General features: G+C 38.5%; 1 protein-coding gene across 2 annotated transcripts in view; it reads right to left on the bottom strand.

Annotated features, from left to right (window-relative positions):
* LOC115933254 (ankyrin repeat domain-containing protein 18A) overlaps positions 1 to 19,238 on the bottom strand; it is a 145,086-nt gene that overhangs the window by 35,732 nt on the left and 90,116 nt on the right. For both annotated transcript variants that reach the window (XM_055378618.2, XM_055378612.2), the window contains exons 2-8: positions 12,549 to 12,663; positions 12,213 to 12,386; positions 7,829 to 7,935; positions 6,882 to 7,019; positions 4,041 to 4,108; positions 1,475 to 1,528; positions 764 to 907 (exon numbers count right to left, since the gene is read on the bottom strand). In XM_055378618.2, the coding sequence (XP_055234593.2) occupies positions 764 to 907; positions 1,475 to 1,528; positions 4,041 to 4,108; positions 6,882 to 7,019; positions 7,829 to 7,935; positions 12,213 to 12,386; positions 12,549 to 12,663 (800 nt within the window). The remainder of the gene's footprint in view (positions 1 to 763; positions 908 to 1,474; positions 1,529 to 4,040; positions 4,109 to 6,881; positions 7,020 to 7,828; positions 7,936 to 12,212; positions 12,387 to 12,548; positions 12,664 to 19,238) is intronic.

Genomic DNA, 19,238 nt, shown 5'->3' on the forward strand with positions numbered 1-19,238 from the left:
ATAATAACTATACGCTCCCAGGTGACATCTATCCTCCATCTATCCTCTACAAAATGGGTCAGTACACTGCAGACCACAGGCCAAATCCTGCCTACCATATGTTTTTTCTCAATGAAGTTTTATGAGAGTACAGTCATGCCTATTCACTGACATGCTACCTATGATGGCTTTCACACTACAATGGCAGGGTTGAGTAGCTATGACAGAGACCACATGGCCTTCAGCTGCTTAAATTGTTCTTGAAAAAGAGAGAGAGAGAGACCACATGGCCTAAAATATTTCCTATTTGGCCCTTTACAGAGAAAGCTTGCCAATCCCAGCTTTATACCCTGAACAGAATGCCCTAAATCTCAAATTGAATCTAATGCGTCCCCTGCTTACAATTTTCCAATGAATTTCTAGAGCAAACACTGTTGGCTCCCTACCCAAGAGCAGTTCCTTGTTGTTTCTTGCTGGAGAATCACAAATCTATGTGGATATTTATTATCCCAATACCCCTCCTCATCTTCAAAACATAAGTGATTATTCTAAGCTAATCATATAACTACATTTGCTTTCCCAGTGCCTGGTTTAGGAATGAGCATGTGGTGTGACCCAGCTAATAAAATATTACAGAAAGGGCTGAGCACGGTGGCTCATCTCTGTAATCCCAGCACTTTGGGAGGCCGAGGCAGGCGGATCACGAGGTCAAGAGACTGAGACCATCCTGGCCAACATGGTAAAACCCTGTCTCTACTAAAAATACAAAAATTACAAAAATTACCTGGGCGTGGTCGCATGTGCCTGTTGTCCCAGCTCCTCAGGAGGCTGAGGCAGGAGAATTGCTTGAACCTGGGAGGTGAAGGCTGCAGTGATCTGAGATCATGCCACTGGACTCCAGACTGGTGATAGAGTGAGACTACATCCCCTGAAGGAAAAAAAAAATTTACAAAAAGTCCCCTGCATGCTTCTGAATTTTCTCCCAATTTAAAAGACACATGTGAAGAAAAGCAGCCCTTCCAGCCTTTAGATACTGTCTTGTGAGAACATGGTGTTTGGAGCTGTTGCTAAGTAGCCAACCATGAAGGGAGACATGAACAAGACACTGCCAACAGCATAGCTGAAAGAGGAACAAGTGGAATCCAACAATATCACTGGACAACAAAAACAAGTCTGGCTCTTATGGTTTTGGCCACTGTTAGGTCTTCCAGTATTTGCAGCCAAAAGCATTCTACCTCAGAAGTTTCCCCTGGCCTACAGGATAAGATCTACTCATTTCTATACTATTAGAAGTCTTTTATTGAACTTGTTTCTAGACACAGGTAAAACAACAACAAAGTCTTTCCTAAGCTTGCCTTCACTGACACATACTAAGTATAATAAATAATAACTATAAGCTATTTTCACCTCATCACCAAGCACTCCATATATTTTTTTTTGCACTAGTAAATTTGAACTGCTCATCAACTCTACAAAGTTCACTCAGGTGTCCTACCTTTTGAACTTGTTCCTTGTGTTTTAAAACTTTCATTCTTCATGGCTGCTGCTTCTGTCAAACATGCAAGCTTGTTAGATACTCTTTCTGCCAAGCATCATCCCTCTGCCTCCTTACCTGGCAAAGTTCCACTCACTCTGCACGCTTACCCTAAATCCTACCCACATTTTAGAAGACTGCATTCATCGCCACAAACGTAAACCTGCCTGGCACATACTGAACGTGATACATATGTAATAAATAATAACTATAAGCTCCCAGATGACATTGGACACACAGTAAGCACTATTTCAGGTAGTAAATAAAATAAATAACAGTGGTAATAACAATCTCCCAACTGTATTTTTTAAATGTATTTTGTAACATTGGAAAAATGCTTACTCTGTAACAGATACATGATAGTTATTATTTAAGTGGACAAGTATTTGAATGAATTACAATATTTTTCTTAAAAACTCTGTTGAAAAAACACAAAAATTAAATAGTTATCTATATTCTATTATGAGCACCTTAAAGACAAAAACTATGTCAATTCCATCTTTGTCTCCTGCAATTTGCCAAACCTAACTTATAGAAGTGGTTTGACAATTATGTACTAAATTAACGGTGTCTTTATACAGTTCAGATTGTACAATGCATTAGGTGTTACATTTTTGCTATTGTGAACCATTTTTATAATTTTATTATAATTTTTGGAGCCTAGAGTTTGGCTATTGGAACATTTATTATGATTATCTCTTGCCTAATCTTAACAGAGTATGTTTTTTTTTGAGATGGAATCTTGCTCTGTCACCCAGGCTGGAGTGCAGTGGTGCATTCCAGCTCACTGCAATCTCCACCTCCTGGGTTCAAGCAATTCTTCTGCCTCAGCCTCCAGAGTAGTTGGGAATACAGGTGCCCACCCCCATGCCTGGCTAATTTTTGTACTTTTAGTAGAGATAGGGTTTCACCATGTTGGTCAGGCTGGTCTCAAACTCCTGACCTCAAGTGATCTGCCTTCCTTGGCCTCCCATGTGCTGGGATTACACATGAGCCACCACGCCCAGCCTGGTAACAGATTATCTTGTTCCAATAAAATTACTATTATTATGATAATTATCCAGCACATAAAAAAACACAGCTTGTTCTAAGAAGTGAATATATCTCATGAGGTTCCAACTTATGGTGAATAAATTAAAAATAGACCTTGTTTGTATAAGAATATGTAACATAACTTCTGCTTCTTGGAAAGGAATTACCTTTCTGTCTTCTGCATTCAGTAGGTATCTTCAGAAATAATCTCCTATTTGTATGGGTGCACATTAGCTCAGTTTTATGGTTCTTATTGCCATTTGTTTATGGTATCAGAAAGGGATTGTTGAATTCCTAGTTCTAAAGACAGTTACGTTCTTAGTGACACAAATTCCTGTGTAATGCAGTTGACCCTTGAACAACAAGAGTTTGAACTGCAGGGGTCCACTTATATGCAGATTTTTCTTCTGCTTCTGCAACCCAGAGACAGCAAAACCAACCATTTTCTTCCTCCTCAGCCTAATCAACCTGAAGATGATAAAGATGAAGACTTTGGGGAGGATTCGCTTATGTTTATGAATAGTAAGTATATTTTTTTCTTTTCTATGATTTTCTTTATAACAGCTTCATTTGTCTAGCTTCCTTTATTCTAAAAGCATAGTATATAATAATGCAACACATACAAATACGTGTTCACTGACTGTTCATGTTATCAGTAAAGTTTCCAGTCAATGGTAGGTTATTAGTAGTTACGGTTGGAAGGAGTCAAAGTTATACTCAGATTTTCAACTCCACAGGGATCACAGTCCCTAACCCCCACAATATTCAAGAATCAACTGGAATTAATATTTATTTACTAAATGTAAACCATTTACTATAAAAATTAAATAGAAGATCCATTTGCATAACAAGTCCAATTCGTAACAATGTAATTATAGAGGAAATTGCAACATATTAACTTAATCTAATTTCTTATTTATAATAATACAAAAATATGTAGAATTTCAAGGATTATAAGTAGGTAAATGAATTTTTTCAGACAATACTGTTTGAGATTGAGAATTAGCTACAAATTCCTAAATAACTCTGAATTCTAAACTAAAGAAATTAAATTTAAAAAATTAATTTATATATAAACATATATATTTTAAACTGCTCTTTTATGATTAAAAATATGTAATCTCACTTTTTTTGTTTTCTTTGGAGATAGAGTCTTGCTCTTCCATCCAGGCTGGAGTGCAGTGGTGCAATCTCAGCTCACTGCAACCTCCACTTCCCGGGTTCAAGTGATTCTCCTGCCTCAGCCTCCCGAGTAGCTGGGATTACAGGCGCCCGCCATGATGCTCAGCTAATTTTTGTATTTTTAGTAGACATGGGGTTTCACCATGTTAGCCAGGCTGGTCTCAAAATCCTGACCTCAGGTGATCCACCCGCCTCGGCCTCCCAAAGTGCTGGGATTACAGGTGTGAGCCACCATGCCTGGCCTGTAATTTTGCTTTTTTAAAATCAGTAAGATCACCAAGGGAAATGAGAAATTTACTATCAGAAGTCTTACCTTGATTGTCATTTCGAAGATGATTTTTAAGCATCTTATTTTTATGTTCCAAAATTTGTTGTCGGATGCTATGCATAATAAATGTAATAAAATTAGTATTTTAATAGTGATATGAAAAATATTTGCCAAACAGATTAAATTCTTAAAGCATTTCACACAATATCAGAGCTAATATCAGAAATCTAATGTCCAATACACTTTAAAATTTTAAGCTCTATAAGCTTATTAAGCTTCTAATTAAACAAGAAAAACAGGAAGTACTCATAAACTGAGAAAAGCATAGCTCAGTAAATTAATTCTAGTTAGCTTAACAGCCTGGAAACTGTCCTGCATTCACAGTAAGTCCTCGCTCTGTAACCAATAGGTATTTTGTTTTCAGACCAGTTGCTTCTCTTAGCCTCCATGGCTTCTTCTAAAAAATAAAGGTTTTACTACTTGACTTCACTAGGTCATTAGGAGGATGCAATGAGAAAACATGTTTAAATGCTCAGAGAAATAGTAAAGCAATGGAAAAATTTATTCTTGAACTGCATTGCTGAAACCATTTTGGAATCTCAAATAAAACCTGATGAGTGTTTTTCCATAGTTTCTAATATTTGAATGTCACAGTTTTCAGAGAATGTTATTAAGTGCTAATTTTGGTTATTAGTTCTATTTATTGTGGCTTGTAGTTCAGAGCATTTTAGCTAGTTCATAACTTGTAACTAAATTTATATACAAATATATTATTATCTCATTAAAACATATACTCTAATTTTCCCCTATTACTGAACTCATCAATCACACCAAGGGCAGAAAACTAATAGGTGTCAAAACCTGGCTGGGACAACTACCATTCCTTCTCTACCTCCTCAAACTCAGAGCCAGCAGGTCTGTGTTAGAGGCTGCATCTTCTTGGTCCTCTCCAACTGACGTACAAGACAAAGCCGTGCTTGTATTGTTTTTCAGTTCCAGATGCAAGTTGATGTTTCCTCATTTCCAAGTCATGTACTAACAACATATTTGCATGTAACATCCCGTGTGCTACTCAGCTCTGTTCTCATTTCACAGATCACCTTACATGAATACTTTTATAATGATTTTCATTATAAGAGATTATATAATATATAATTATATAATATATATAGATTATATAATCTATAACTATATAATATATATAGATTATATAATCTATAACTATATAACTATATATATTTATAATAATATAAAAATAAAAATATAAACTATAAACTATAAATGAAAATTTAAAATAACATAAATATAAAAATAATATAATTATATACATTATATAATAATTATATAATATATAGATTACATAATCTATATGTAATATAATCTCACATAAATATAAGAGATTTTCATTATTATGGAAACACATTACTTGAGGGGCCAACTCCAAGTTGGTCCCCATTACTCTACTGAAGGATAATGTACACAGGTCAGAAAAAAGCCTCAAGGTACAGATGTGATAACAAAAGGCAAAGAGACCTCTGTTCTCTTCCTGCAACATTATTTGAACATCCCTAGCTGTTGAGTACAATCCCAACTAATATTTGCTAGAGAAAAAATGGACACTGGTCTCAAAGGATAACATACCATGAAGGTATAGGCTAAGCTTAGCCAAAAGGTGGGCTACAAATAAGATTTTTAGTGTTGGGGGAAGGTCAATTTACTCACTATGTGTGTGGGTAGAGCCAGGAGGCCTCGCTGCCAGAGCAGGGTGCTGGGAACAATGGCTGAGCCTATGTACATGAACTAAAAAACACTGTAGCTGTGGGCCGGGCGCGGTGGCTCACGCCTGTAATCACAGCACTTTAGGAGGCCGAGGCGGGTGGATCACAAGGTCAGGAGATCGAGACCATCCTGGCTAACATGGTGAAACCCCATCACCACTAAAAATACAAAAAAAATTAGCCAGGGATGGTGGCAGGCGCCTGTAGTCCCAGTTACTCGGGAGGCTGAGGCAGGAGAATAGCGTGAACCCAGGAGGGGGAGCTTGCAGTGAGCCAAGATTGTGCCACTGCACTCCAGCCTGGGCGACTGAGCAAGACTCCATCTTGAAAAAAACAAAACAAAGCAAAACAATACACTGTAGCTGTGGACTCTGTGTATGAGTCACCATGAAGAATCAGTAAGGGCATCCTGGTGGCAAAAGTCAATCATTACCAGATTGCAGGACCAGTTACAATGGCAGCAATACAGCAAGTGAATCAATGGAAACAACAGAATGACTAGAATGGCCTTTTCCCCTCTTCTTCTGACTTGTAAAGCAAGATTGTCTTCCTTGGGCTTAGGGAACCCCTTAGCTTTTTGAAAAATTCAAAGGAGGAAGGCATAGGAGGTAGCCCTAGGGGATAATACAAGATTTTCTGCTAAAGTGGACATTTCAAGACCCAATAACTAATTAGAAAAGTCAGGCCAGGCATGGTGGCTAGCAGTTTGCGAGGCCGAGGCAGGAGAATCACTTGAGCTCAGGAACATGAGCAACATAGTGAGATCTTGTCTCAAAAAAAAAAAAAAAAAAAAGGAAGAAAGAAAGAAAAAGTAAAAGATGGACATTATTTCTATCTCACATATGAGTTATACTTGGAATAAAATGAACAACACTGAGATTCCTAGGGATAAAGGTCTTTAAAAGTCCAGAAAGAATCTTGCACTCATTGCTACTTCTAACTAGTCTAGCTTTCTGTGTGATTTCTGGCTAAAAAGTGGACTAACTTGTTGCCATTCCAAGCTACCTCAACCAAACTATGAACTGTCACCTAATGTATAAGATGCAATAGTTACAATTATTTTAAACCTTAATTTAGTATTAACCGGTCTTTTAATATAAGCACATACCTTCTCAAATCAGAACAAAAAGCATAATCCTCGGCAGTTTGGCCAAACATGTCTTGAGAAGAGATACGTATATTTTGTTGAAGCAGGAGGGTGACGATACTTGACAAGTTATGCTGTACTGCAAGTATGAGGGCTGTTCTAAAATAATAAAGAAATAACAGCACTCAAGAACTTTGGTGAAGATATTTAATTAGCAAATTGGATACACTTTACCAATTTCATATTTTGCCTGTCAGGACAGACATAATAACCATTTACATGTACTAGCTTATGTGTATAAGCATCTTGGGTGCTCAAGTGTTCATCTTCTTAAATTACCACCAAGGCTAAAAGACAGGGACAACAAGCAAGCTTCGTGTCCCATTGCGACATGACGTAATACAAATTGCTAATTTATAGTCCTTTGATGGCCAAGAAACTGTGCTGAGGTCACTTATCTAAAGTGGGCAAAGATTTAGGTGAAGATTTTCCCATTGCTTTCCCATTGCTTTGAATTATATTGTAATTCAAAGTCAGCTAGGGATCAAATAAGTGAGAGCTATCTGCAGGCTGATAACAACAGCATCAACAACAACAGCAACAACTATAATAATAATAATAATAATAATAATAATGGTAATAGTAGTAGTTGTAAACTGAAAGTTAAAGTCTACACTTCATAAAATTAATAAAATACAAACCCCTTTAGCTAATATAAGATTACAGGACCAAAAACATCAAATTGCAAACAACAGTCTATAAGAGAAGATGAATCCTACTATATACTGTTTTTTGTGTTGCTTAGTCCAAATAACTTCTTTTCTACCTGATTATTCGTGTTACTTTTTACTATATGCCAATAATTATAAGTTTAATCTTATTAACATTTCTGACTTGAGTGACTGTTACCGCTCTAGAACACTCAGGTTTTTAGGAAAAAAGAAAACAAAAAACAAAAACTACTGCACCTTTTGAAATTGTCAACGGCATGTATATTTGCCTGGTTCTTCAATAAAAATTCCACCATATGCTGTCTCCTGGAATTTATAGCAAACAAAAGTGGAGTGTTTCCCTCCTGTAAGAAAGCAAAAACAATTTATAATTCACAAAATTACATATTTCTCCACTGAACTAAAAATCTTCTACAAGATGCTATGAACTTAAACATGCAATATAGAGAGAAAGTAAATGCAAAGCAGTCCCGTCCCTTTCACTCCTCTGTGCTTTCCCACACACTGCCTTGAAACACCCCTCCTCTGCCTCCCCACATTAACTTCAGTCATCTCCAAAACTCACTTTATTTACCAGTCCCCAAAATCCTTGCTTCCATCACAGCATTTAGCACAGTCCATTGTAATTATTTCATTGTTTCCCACTGAAACCAAGAGATTCTCGAGGCCAAGGGCTGTATCTTTTTTCTCTATAACCCTAAAACCTAAGACATAGTAGCGAATGCTTTAAGTTTTTAAAATAAATTAATGATCTAAATTATTACCTCTAGAGAAGTGTTTCTTAAACTATATTTCAAAGAGTAGTTGTTTTACCGAAAGAACTGTACCCCAACAAAAAGATTCCATGATCATCTGCATTTGAGAAGTATTAAAAACTATGTTACATGGCCAGCAATCTAGAAATCCCTTGAACTTTGCCTAATCTCAGTTTGACAATACTTTTTGTGGCAAACATTAACATTTTAGGAACTAGAGTTTCAGGGATACAGTTGCCAGAGCTTCCCAATACAAGTGGAGGTTTCCTCTGGGTGGCACAAACTTGCTTGATTTATGTCTATCAGTGGTCTCAGGATGCCAATGTCAGGCACTCCTGATCCAAAGGGGCCACTAAGGAAATGAGCTCTGAATTAAGAGAGATTGGCTTCAAATGCACTTATTTTCCTTATTATTAAATACTCCATGGGATTTCTCCTAATGCAAGAGGATAGATTTTTATCTTAACTATTAGAAAGCTCAGTATGTTCTGTGTAAGAGAGACCGGTTAAAACTTTTTGAAAATAAATATTAGAAAGCAAAGCTCAGTAAGAAATTCTATTCTCAATTATAATGATAATCCTGGGACGTTAATGCAACTTTACTTTTTAAATCTATTTGTATTGATTTCCATTTAAATTGCTATTTAACATTATTTTTTTACTTTAGGCAAAATATAAATCAGAAATAAAAATACAATGGCTTATCAAAAAAAGTTCTAATACTGATGTATAGGGCTTGTTTCTAGCATAATAAGAGCCAATAAGTCACTTGCACTTTTTTCTTTTTTTTTTTTTTTTGGAAATGGGGTCTCACACTGTCGCCCAGGCTGCAGTGCAGTGGCATGATCTCTGCTCACTGCAAGCCCCACCTCCCGAGTTCATGCCATTCTCCTGCCTCAGCCTCCCAAGTAGCTGGAACTACAGGCACCTGCCACCACACCTGGCTAACTTTTTGTATTTTTAGTAGAGTTAGGGTTCACCGTGTTAGCCAGGATGGTCTCCATCTCCTGACCTCGTGATCTGCCTGCCTCAGCCTCCCAAAGTGCTGGGATTACAGGTGTGAGCCATTGCACCCGGCCGTCACTTGCATTTGTAAGGGACATTGCTGAGAAGAAAGATATAATGTCTGCAATATTCATAATCTATCCACTTCTCAGCAGGAATAACCTAAAAGGGCTTCTAGGCATTCTTATGAGCAGATGACTCTTTGTGGTATAGATATAAAAAAAGAGTTAAAAAAACTTCTGAATTCTAAAATTCAACTCTATAATTGAGGGATTTATATAAACTATAGACTATATATTATGAACCAATATATGCTGTCTTGAAAACCTTGAAATCTTTATGAAAATATACTATAAAAAAGGAGTTGTAAACTCAAATACTTATAAGGATGAAGGAAGTTACCTAAGTAAGTGAAGTACTCAGGTGGGCACAGTAGCAAACTGGAGAATATGTGCCTCCTACACAGGGCAACCTCTGCGCAGCAGACCAAGCAGTGATGTGGTTCAGGGACACCAGATTTGTTTCTTAAGCCTGAGGTCCAGACTTCTGCATGAGTCCACTAAAGTTTACATGTCGACTCAATTCAAAGAGGCAAAGAACAAATCTATATGCCACATTTAGACTATAGCTCTTGTGTTTTTATATTTGCTATGAATGTGTTGCTAAATGATTGTGTATAAACCAAGTATTTGCATGTGGAACTTTTTCTTTGTCTAGTATCATATGTTTAATAAAAAAACTCAGGCCCTGATATATACATAATAAAAATTGCTGTTAACACTCATAATATCCACCTCAAGAATTTTCCCAACATTTATTCATTTGCAATCTATGTGCATATAATTTTCCCAGATTGTTCACCAAATGGACAATTAGTTCATAGGAATGCTGAAACTAAATTATTAAAAGAATTCCTATTGTATTCTCACTGACTTCAAGGATTTCAGTGTTTAAAACTGACATCCTGATAATGCCAAAGCTCTATAAACTTAATAGGCATACTGAGATTGTCCCTAATACAACTGCAACTGAAAAAAAAAGGTTCAATATTTGCTACTGATCTAATTGAGAAAATCTCACTTGTAATGAACATTTGCTGACACATAATCACTTGAAAGGTGACAAAGGAACATGAAATTGTGAAAGGGTCAGTCTCTACTTATTGAAAGATTACCCACAAGTAAATTGCTAAAGACTGTCTGAATGGCAGTGAGTGATTCATGGTGGGAAGCAAAAAGTGTTATTCTGTAAGCTGAGCGATATTGCCAATGATATTCCCTTTCACTTCCCAGTCACAAACGTAGAGAAAGACAGATAAGTCAGTTTAATGTTATTGGAAAAGAGAACTTTGAAGAAAGTAGCACCTATCAAATGCCAACTCTTTTAGAGATTTCTTATGTCTTTGACATACAGGAATTTATATCCTGCACTTATCTATTCTGTGCTTCTTAATCAGGAGTGTATTCGAACACTGAGGTTTTTGTTGTTGTTGTTGTTGTTGTTGTTGCTTTTGTTGTGGTAAGAGACAAGAGTCTTACTATGTATTTTTAGTAGAGACGGGGTTTCACCGTGTTAGCCAGGATGGTCTCCATCTCCTGAGCTCGTGATCTGCCCGCCTCAGGCTGGACTTAAACTCCTAGGCTCAAGCAATCCTCCCACCTCAGCCTCCTGAGTAGCTGGGACTACGGGAACATGCCACAGTGCATGGCTTCAAGAAAATATTTTTAACCATACATGTTCAGAACTTATTAGATCTATTACATCAAAATCCTCAGGGGAAAGCCTACACTTGTAGACTTTTAACAAAATTTCCCCAGGTCATTGTAATGCACAATTCTAGCTGAGAATTACTGCAGCAGACAATCACTTCAGTTTCATCTCTCACCCACATGGCCAATATCCTTTATCAGCTTGGGATGTGGCCAGAGAGGAGTATGAGATAGAGTTATGTATTAAAATTCCAGTTAATTTTCCTGGGTGTGGGTATATCAGGGACAAGTAAACTCAAAATCCCAGTTGATTTTGCTATTTATAAGCTGCTTATCTCCCACCTTCCCATCAAGATATTCTAGATTTGAAAGGAGAGTTTAGACTCTTATCTAAGTGGCAGTTTTTGCCGGGATGGGTAATAAGTCAGTTACTAATTTGTTCCACCCTTTGCTGAAGTGTTTCTCACTTCATCACCGTATATTCACTGCCAATCTGGTTTCCTCAGAGTCCTCTAAAAATTAATCTTTAGGCAAGTTTCAGTCACTCTTTTTACCAAACCAAAAATGATTACCCCAAAGCTGAAGAGCGCTTTGTCTCAATACATAAACTGGAAAAACGACAAACTAAAAAACAAAACCTCTTCTTGGCATTTTCCCTCATTACCTAATTTCCAAGTGACCTGCATGTTTTTGATTGCTCTCCTTTTCCCTTTCTATTTTTCCCTGCTAAACCTTGCTCATGAAAGATACATCCATTTTGTTAGAAAACCGTCAGCAGCAGCAAGACTTCCATTTATTGTAAGTTGCTTTAGTTTTGAGTTTTAGGATAAAGCCTATTTCCAGGGTAATTTTTTTCCTGTGATGTTTTTACACTAATTAGAAAAAAAATACACCTGGGGTAGGAAACAAATACTTGAAAAGAAGAAGTTTTACCTTAACAAATTCACAAATACTTCCCATAAGTGCACTAAAATAGCTGTGCCCTCTAATGCTTCTTTAAAAGTATCAATATTTAAAGTAAAATTTTAGACAATTAAGTTATTTCAAAACATTTTCATTCAGGAATACTTGAGTTCCAAATATGAAAAATTGACTCTTACTTATGTCAATATTAAAACAAACATTTTGAAAAGAAAGTTGATTGATCTGTACCTTGTTTAGTGCTTCAATATTTGCATGGTGGGAAAGCAGTCTTTCTGCCAGTGAAGTCCCTTCATTATACATGGCATAATGGAGAGCAGTGTTGCCGTAGATATCCTTAATGTTTGGATTGGCGCCACATTTCAGGAGAATAATGGCACAAGCCTCTTCCTGGCCGTGTACAGCCTATTAGTGTTAGATAAAAAACTAGGCTATAAATTCTAAGAATTCAAAATACATATTCCACAGGTTTCACCAACTAGCTATATTTAAATGAGACAAATTCATTTTAATTCTATGTATTTAAATCAAATCCATTTCATGCTGAAAGAGTTGGCTACTATATACCTTCATTAAAGGTGTCCTGTTTAGTCTGTCACAGATGTCGATCTGGCATCTTCTGTGCAGCAAGAGAGTGACCACTTCCACACGGCCATGGGCACAGGCCAAATGTAGAACAGTCCTAGGAGAGCGAGAGGGGTTTTCAGGAAATGTAGTGCAATATCTCAAAACCGACAATGGTTCATGTAATTGTAAACATTGAATGGCATGTTATTCCACTGCCTTCAAAACAAATAATTTTCTTTTGAAGAAAGCACAATATTTATTAGCTCTTACTGCTCCTTACCTTAATGAAACAGCAGCCTATTTGGATAGAATGAGCTTGGTATTTGGATTCAGCTCAACTAGGGCTTGAGTTCTACTTTGAACTCGGTCACGTACCAGCTATTGCTTAGCCTTTCTGTGCCTGAATTTCCTCATTAATAAAGATGACCACAGCAGCTAGCTCACAGGACACCATTGTGACGCTTAAATGAAAATCTATGCAAAGCATTTAGAACTGTTTCCAGAACAAGCAACAACTCAATAACTGTTAGACTTTTGTTTGTTGAGACAGGGTCTTGCTCTGTTGCCCAGGCTGGAGTGCAATGGTGTATTTATACCTCACTGCAGCCTGGCACTTGTAGGCTCAAGCAAACCTCTTGCCCCAGCCTCCTGAATAGCTGGGACCACAGGAGTGCACCAGCATGATCAGCTAATTTTTAAATTTTTTTTGTAGAGTAGGAATGTCACCTTGTTGCCCAGGCTGGTCTCAAACTCCTAGCATCATGGGAACTTCCCACCTCAGTCTTCCAAAGTTCTGGAATGACAGGTGTGAGCCATGCACCCAGCCAGATGTTATAATTATATTACTAGTATTTAACAAAAATATTTTAATTAAGTAAAATGATACAATTATTGCTATTTTGCAGGATGATTTAAAGATTAGGTCACATTTTAGCATATCTGATATTGGAGCGGTATTTATAATTCATAATTTTTATATGGTAGCATTTATAATTGGTAGCATTTAAAAATCATCTTATTAATATAGAAAATAGTAGGGTATCACACAATCCATGAGGTCTTACATTAAGTAGAATACTGTATACACAGCAGGTCTAGGGCAATTCTAGGAATCGAATTGACACTTAAATACATTTTAATTCCTCAAAGTACCATGGGGAAAGAGCACTGAAATAACAACATATTTTTTAAACAAATTACTTCTTACTTTGATTTTTAAAAACGTGAAGCTGGCCGGGCATGGTGGCTCACGCCTGTGATCCCAGCACTTTGGGAGGCCAAGGCAGGTGGATCTCTAGGTCAGGAGTTCAAGACCAGCCTGGCCAACATAGTGAAACTCTGTCTCTACTAAAACTACAAAAACTAGCTGGGTGCGGTGGCAGGCACCTGTAATCCCAGCTACTCAGGAGGCTGAGGCAGGATAATCACTTGAACCTTGGCAGCAGAGGTTGCAGTCAGCTGACATCATGCCACTGCACTCTAGCCTAGGCGACAGAGTGAGACTCTGTCGCAAATCGAAAAAACAAACAAACAAACAAAAAGAAACGTGAAGCTAAAGGAAACTCATGATTGAGATGAACAGGTATGGCTCATTTTAGTCAACACTTAGATTTACAGAATATATGCAAATCAGACTTTCCAATGATTAATATTAGTATTTAAGACTGATAAATTTTCAAAAGGGCAGTTAAAGGTTATCTCTTATTGTTTTCTACCTTCAGAAAGGCTTTTGCTTGAAAGGTGGGAGGAAAAGCTTCAGTGAGATTAAGTTCTACTATTCCTATTTTAAATCTCTCATCTTGCTCAGGCAGAACAGGTAAACATAAAGTTTTTAAGTATGGAAGGGTCCTGAGAGATAGTGCAAAATGTCTGCTACATAACATATTCGAGTTATGTTTGATGAATAAATGGATTGACAGAATACAGTTGGGGAGCTCAATATTTTTAAATACAACTTCTATATACCAATATTTTTGTGATAGTAATAATATTTGCTATTTGTTATTTTGATAAGACTACAACTATAATGAAATGATTAATCTATCATTGTTTGCCTATATGTAATGAATCTATACATAAGAAAAACATATATACATAATAAAGTATATACATAAAATCTGCAAGCACAGATAAAAAGATTCCCTTTTTACTTCTGAAGAAGCTAAAAGTTCAAACCCTCACAATAATAATGATAAAAAATAGTGAGAAATTATTTTTATCTCTTCAGGAGTCATATTTCTCTTCCCAAAATTTATTCCATTAATAATAAATTTTTACTAGAAATTTTATAAATGGATCCATTCTTACCATGTGAAAAACATTGTCTACACATAGTATTACCGCAGATTCCTCCTGAGAACCTACTAAAATTGTGTGTGTAAGTTTGGCATCAAGAAATGGGGTCTATGTTCCCTCCCTTTGGACGTGAGTGGAACTTTGTAACTCCTCTACCAATAAAGTATGGCTATATGATCTCTGAGGTTAGGATATCAAAGGTAATACAGCTTCCATTTGGATCTCCTTCTCTTGGGACATATGAACTCGTATTCATTAGCCACCATGTAAGACATTTGGCCCTCAAAGCTACTATGAGGGAGAGACAATATGGAGACAGCACATAGAGAGTGCCAAGGAGCCCCAGCTGTTCCAGCCCCCAACTCTTTGTGTCTTCCCAGCCCAGTCACCAGACATATGAGTGAGTGAGCCTTCAGAGGACTCCAACTTCAGCCTTCAAGCCACCCTATTCAATACTAAGTGGAATAGCAACAAGCTATCCTTGCCCAGACTGAAGATTTGTGAGCAAAATAAATGTTTTTAAGCCACCACGTTTTGGAGTGAATATTACAGAGCCATGTGACTGGGAGAGTGTCCTCCCCTACGCCAGGAGAAAGTAAGCTATTCTCTGAAGTATAAATCTTCAGCTTCTCCGTCACACCTTAAAAAGTCTCTAATCTGTAAGTCACCATCATCTGACAGAACCTCCTGCCACAGAATGTGTTACTATGGGGCCTGCCCTCAAGTCACTGTCAGGCAGCAGCTGCTCTTCGGGGCAGGGCTGGAACAGAGAGAAGAAGGTTAATCTAGTACCTCTGAAATACCTCCCAGGTGTCATCCACAGGAGGTGATATCTCCCTCCATATGTTTTAGGGATACAAACATATATGGTAAAATTATGAGAAAAAAGCAAGAGAATGATCAATAACAAATTCAGTGTAGGGCAGCAGATGAGGTCAGGCCCACAGGTAGTGAATGCTAAGTTCGACGGTGCTCATTTGACTATTACACTTCCTAACTTACATATACATTACCTATGTTCCTTTGTGTGTATAAAATATTGCATAGCAAAAAAATGACTAAAAATAAATGTTAGGTTAATAAACATTTCTAACTTAAAAAAAAAAAAAACCACTAGGCCCCATCCAATGAGTTGCCCTGCCCTGCCCTCACTATATATTTTGTTTCGTGCTGACTTCTCCATTCTTGCCCGAATCACGTGGCTCTATCCAACTTCCAGTGCTGGTCCCCTCTTGCTGTGGCCTAACTGGTTTCCTGTACCCATTTCTTCTTCCCATGACATGTTCTGCTCTCCAGTTAGCCTTCTTAGCCTTCTTCTTTTTTTTTTTTTCTTTTTGAGACAGGGTCCTGCTCTGTCGATCAGGCTGAAGTGCAGTGGTGCCATTATTGCTCACTGCAGCCTCAACCTCCTGGGCTCAAGGATCCTCCCACCTCAGCCTCCCATGTAGCTGGGACCACAGGTGTGCACCACCATACCCAGCTAAATTTTTAAAAAATTTCATAGAGACAGAGTCCTCATTTTGTTGCCCAGGCTAGACTCGAACTCCTAGGCTCAAGGGATCCTCTCACCTCCATCTCCCAAAGTGCTGTGATTATAGGCATAAGCCACCACACCCCACCCAGTTAGCCTTCTTAAACACCATTCTAATCCTGCCTTTCACAGCTCAGTCTCTTTCAGAGCCCCTCATGGCCCCAGCATTAAAATCTAGAGCCCAGGCTGGGCACAGTGGCTCATCCCTGTAATCCCAGCACTTTGGGAGGCCGAAGCGGGCAGATAACTTGAGGCCAGGAGTTTGAGACCAGCCTGGCCAACATGGCAGAAACCCCATCTCTATTAAAAATACAAAAAATTAGCTGGGCATGGTGGTGCATGCCTGTAGTCCCAGCTACTCAGGAGTCTGAGGCAGGAGAATTGCTTGAACCCAAGAGGCAGTGAACTTTTATCATGCCACTGTACTCCAGCCTGGGGAACAGTGAGACTCTTTCTCAAAAAAAAAAAAAAAAATAATAATAATCTAGAGCCTGACTTCCTTAGCCTGGCAGTCAAAGCCCCCACAATCCAGATGCTTCATGTTCATGACACTCCAGCCAAGCTATGCCATTTCCCATTCATGTCTCCTGATCTCCCACACAAGTGTCTTTGTTCTGTGATTCCACTTGTCTCTCTCCTACTTCTCCATGTTTCCATCATATCCATCCTTGAAAACCCAGTTCCAGTATCTCCACTTTCATCAGACCTTTTCTGATCTACCCTAGGGTAGATATATGCACAGCATTCTCACTGCTTCTCGCCAGCAGGGCTCTAAGTGTTATGGACAGGGAACACTCCTCACTTTCTGACCTGCATACTGGTAGTCCATGCCCATTCCTTTCCCCTGTGAGATTGCAGGTTCATTAAGGGCAGGGGCCGTAACTGATTCATTTTGTTTGCCCTTAAAATTTCTTAACACATCAGGCAGGGCATGGTGGCTCATGCCCATAATCCCAGCATTTTGGGAGGCCAAGGGGGGTGGATCACCTGAGGTCGGGAGTTCGAGACCAGCCTGACCAACATGGAGAAACCCCATCTGCACTAAAAATACGAAATAAGCCAGGCATGGTGGCGCATGCCTGTAATCCCAGCTACTTGGGAGGTTGAGGCAGGAGAATCCCTTGAACCTGGGAGGCAGAGGTTGCAGTGAGCCGAGATCACGCCATTGTACTCCAGCCAGGGCGATAAGAGCAAAACTCCATCAAAAAAAAAAAAAAATGTCTTAACACATCAAACATTCTATATTTTTAGAATGAATGAATGGGTCACTAAATGAATGAATTTTACATCAAAATAATGAATGAATTCTACATCAAGAGCCAACCTAGGAACACTATAAAGTGAAGAAAATTTGTCTTTAGTGTCTCCAGCCTCCTAGCCAGCTGCCCTCCCCTGCTAGGAGTTTACCTCTTCCCATCCAGCTACCTAGGAACTGCATATCTACTTGCCCAAGCAGAACCTGCCTTTGGAAAAATACCTGATAAATTCATTTACACTCCTACATAAACCACTGACAAGGCTTCTGAGGTTATTGTTCTTTTACTGAGAAGCACTTATTTTGTTAACAGAAGACAAGGTGGAAGACTATATCAGTATTGGATTGAATAGTGTAGTCCCAAAATTTGCTTCCCCCCAACCTCAGAAGGTGACCTTATTTGGAAAGAGGGTCTTTGCAGATGTTAGTTAAGATGGGATCATACTGGACTGGGGGGACCCTAAGTCCAATGACTGGTATCTTTATAAAAAGATCATGAAAGACACAGAGACAGAGAAAAGACAGCTGCATGAAGAGATGGAAATTGGAGTGACGCAGCTGAGGAATACTAAGGATTGCCCGCAACACCAGAAGCTAGGGACAGGCAAGAAAGGATTCTTCCCTAGAGCCTTTAGACACTTTGATTTCAGACTTCTGGCCTCCAGAACTGTGAGAGAATGCATTTCTATTGTTTTAAGCCACCCAGTTTGTTGTACTTTGTTACAGCAGCCCAGGAAACTAATATAATGTCTAAAAATCTGAAATACTGGCTTCTATGGCACAACTGGACCCTTCGGAGAGGTATATTGGGAGAAGGCTCTTGGTGCCCCAGAAGAGGCCCACACCACCTGTCCTACCTATCCCAACCAGACGGCTTGGCAGGTGAGGGGAAGGAGCAAGGCTGAGAGGTGAACAGACCCTCAGCCATCACCATCGACAACTTGTAAAAATGTGGGGACCAACAAACACCCACTAACCTCTTTTTGCACTGGGCTTGTTCAGCTGCCTGCTGAGTGGGCTGAGAACAAAGTCAGTTGCAGTCATGCATACATGAGCCAATGCAGTGGTTATTAACATTTTGGTGTCATTGATCCTCAAAGAACATGGTGTGACCTAGGGACTTTCTCCCCAGGAGACACATGCAGATACTCACTGAAATTTGCATACAGTTTCAGGGGTTTCACAACCCCCTGAAGCCTCTCCATAGAGGTAAGAACCTTTGATCTTCTAATCGAACAATGATCTGTCCAAATTTAAACTTACAGAAGAGGTACACTTCCAACATTGGTGAGTAGTTTTGTTTCTGTGTATGAGCATTGAGTACAGAGTAGAAGCTCACCAAGTCAAATCCCAGCACTTTCCTTTGAATGAGAAATGTACTCAAACTTCTCAGCCTCTGTTGTCTTGTCCGAAAAATGAGAAATAGTGATACTACTTCCTAGAGCTACTGTCGGGATTAAATCAAATAATGTCAGCTATAGACTCCTGAAGCACCCTGGACTTCCCCTTCCAAACCCTGCATCCCCTTCTAATCATTCAACTTAAGCAGTTGTTCAGTAGCCATAACCCAGTAAATTGTAAGCTTCAGGAAAGCTTTATTCACAACTGT

This window comes from Gorilla gorilla, chromosome 12 (assembly GCF_029281585.2).
Source record: "Gorilla gorilla gorilla isolate KB3781 chromosome 12, NHGRI_mGorGor1-v2.1_pri, whole genome shotgun sequence".
Lineage (NCBI taxonomy): Eukaryota > Metazoa > Chordata > Mammalia > Primates > Hominidae > Gorilla > Gorilla gorilla.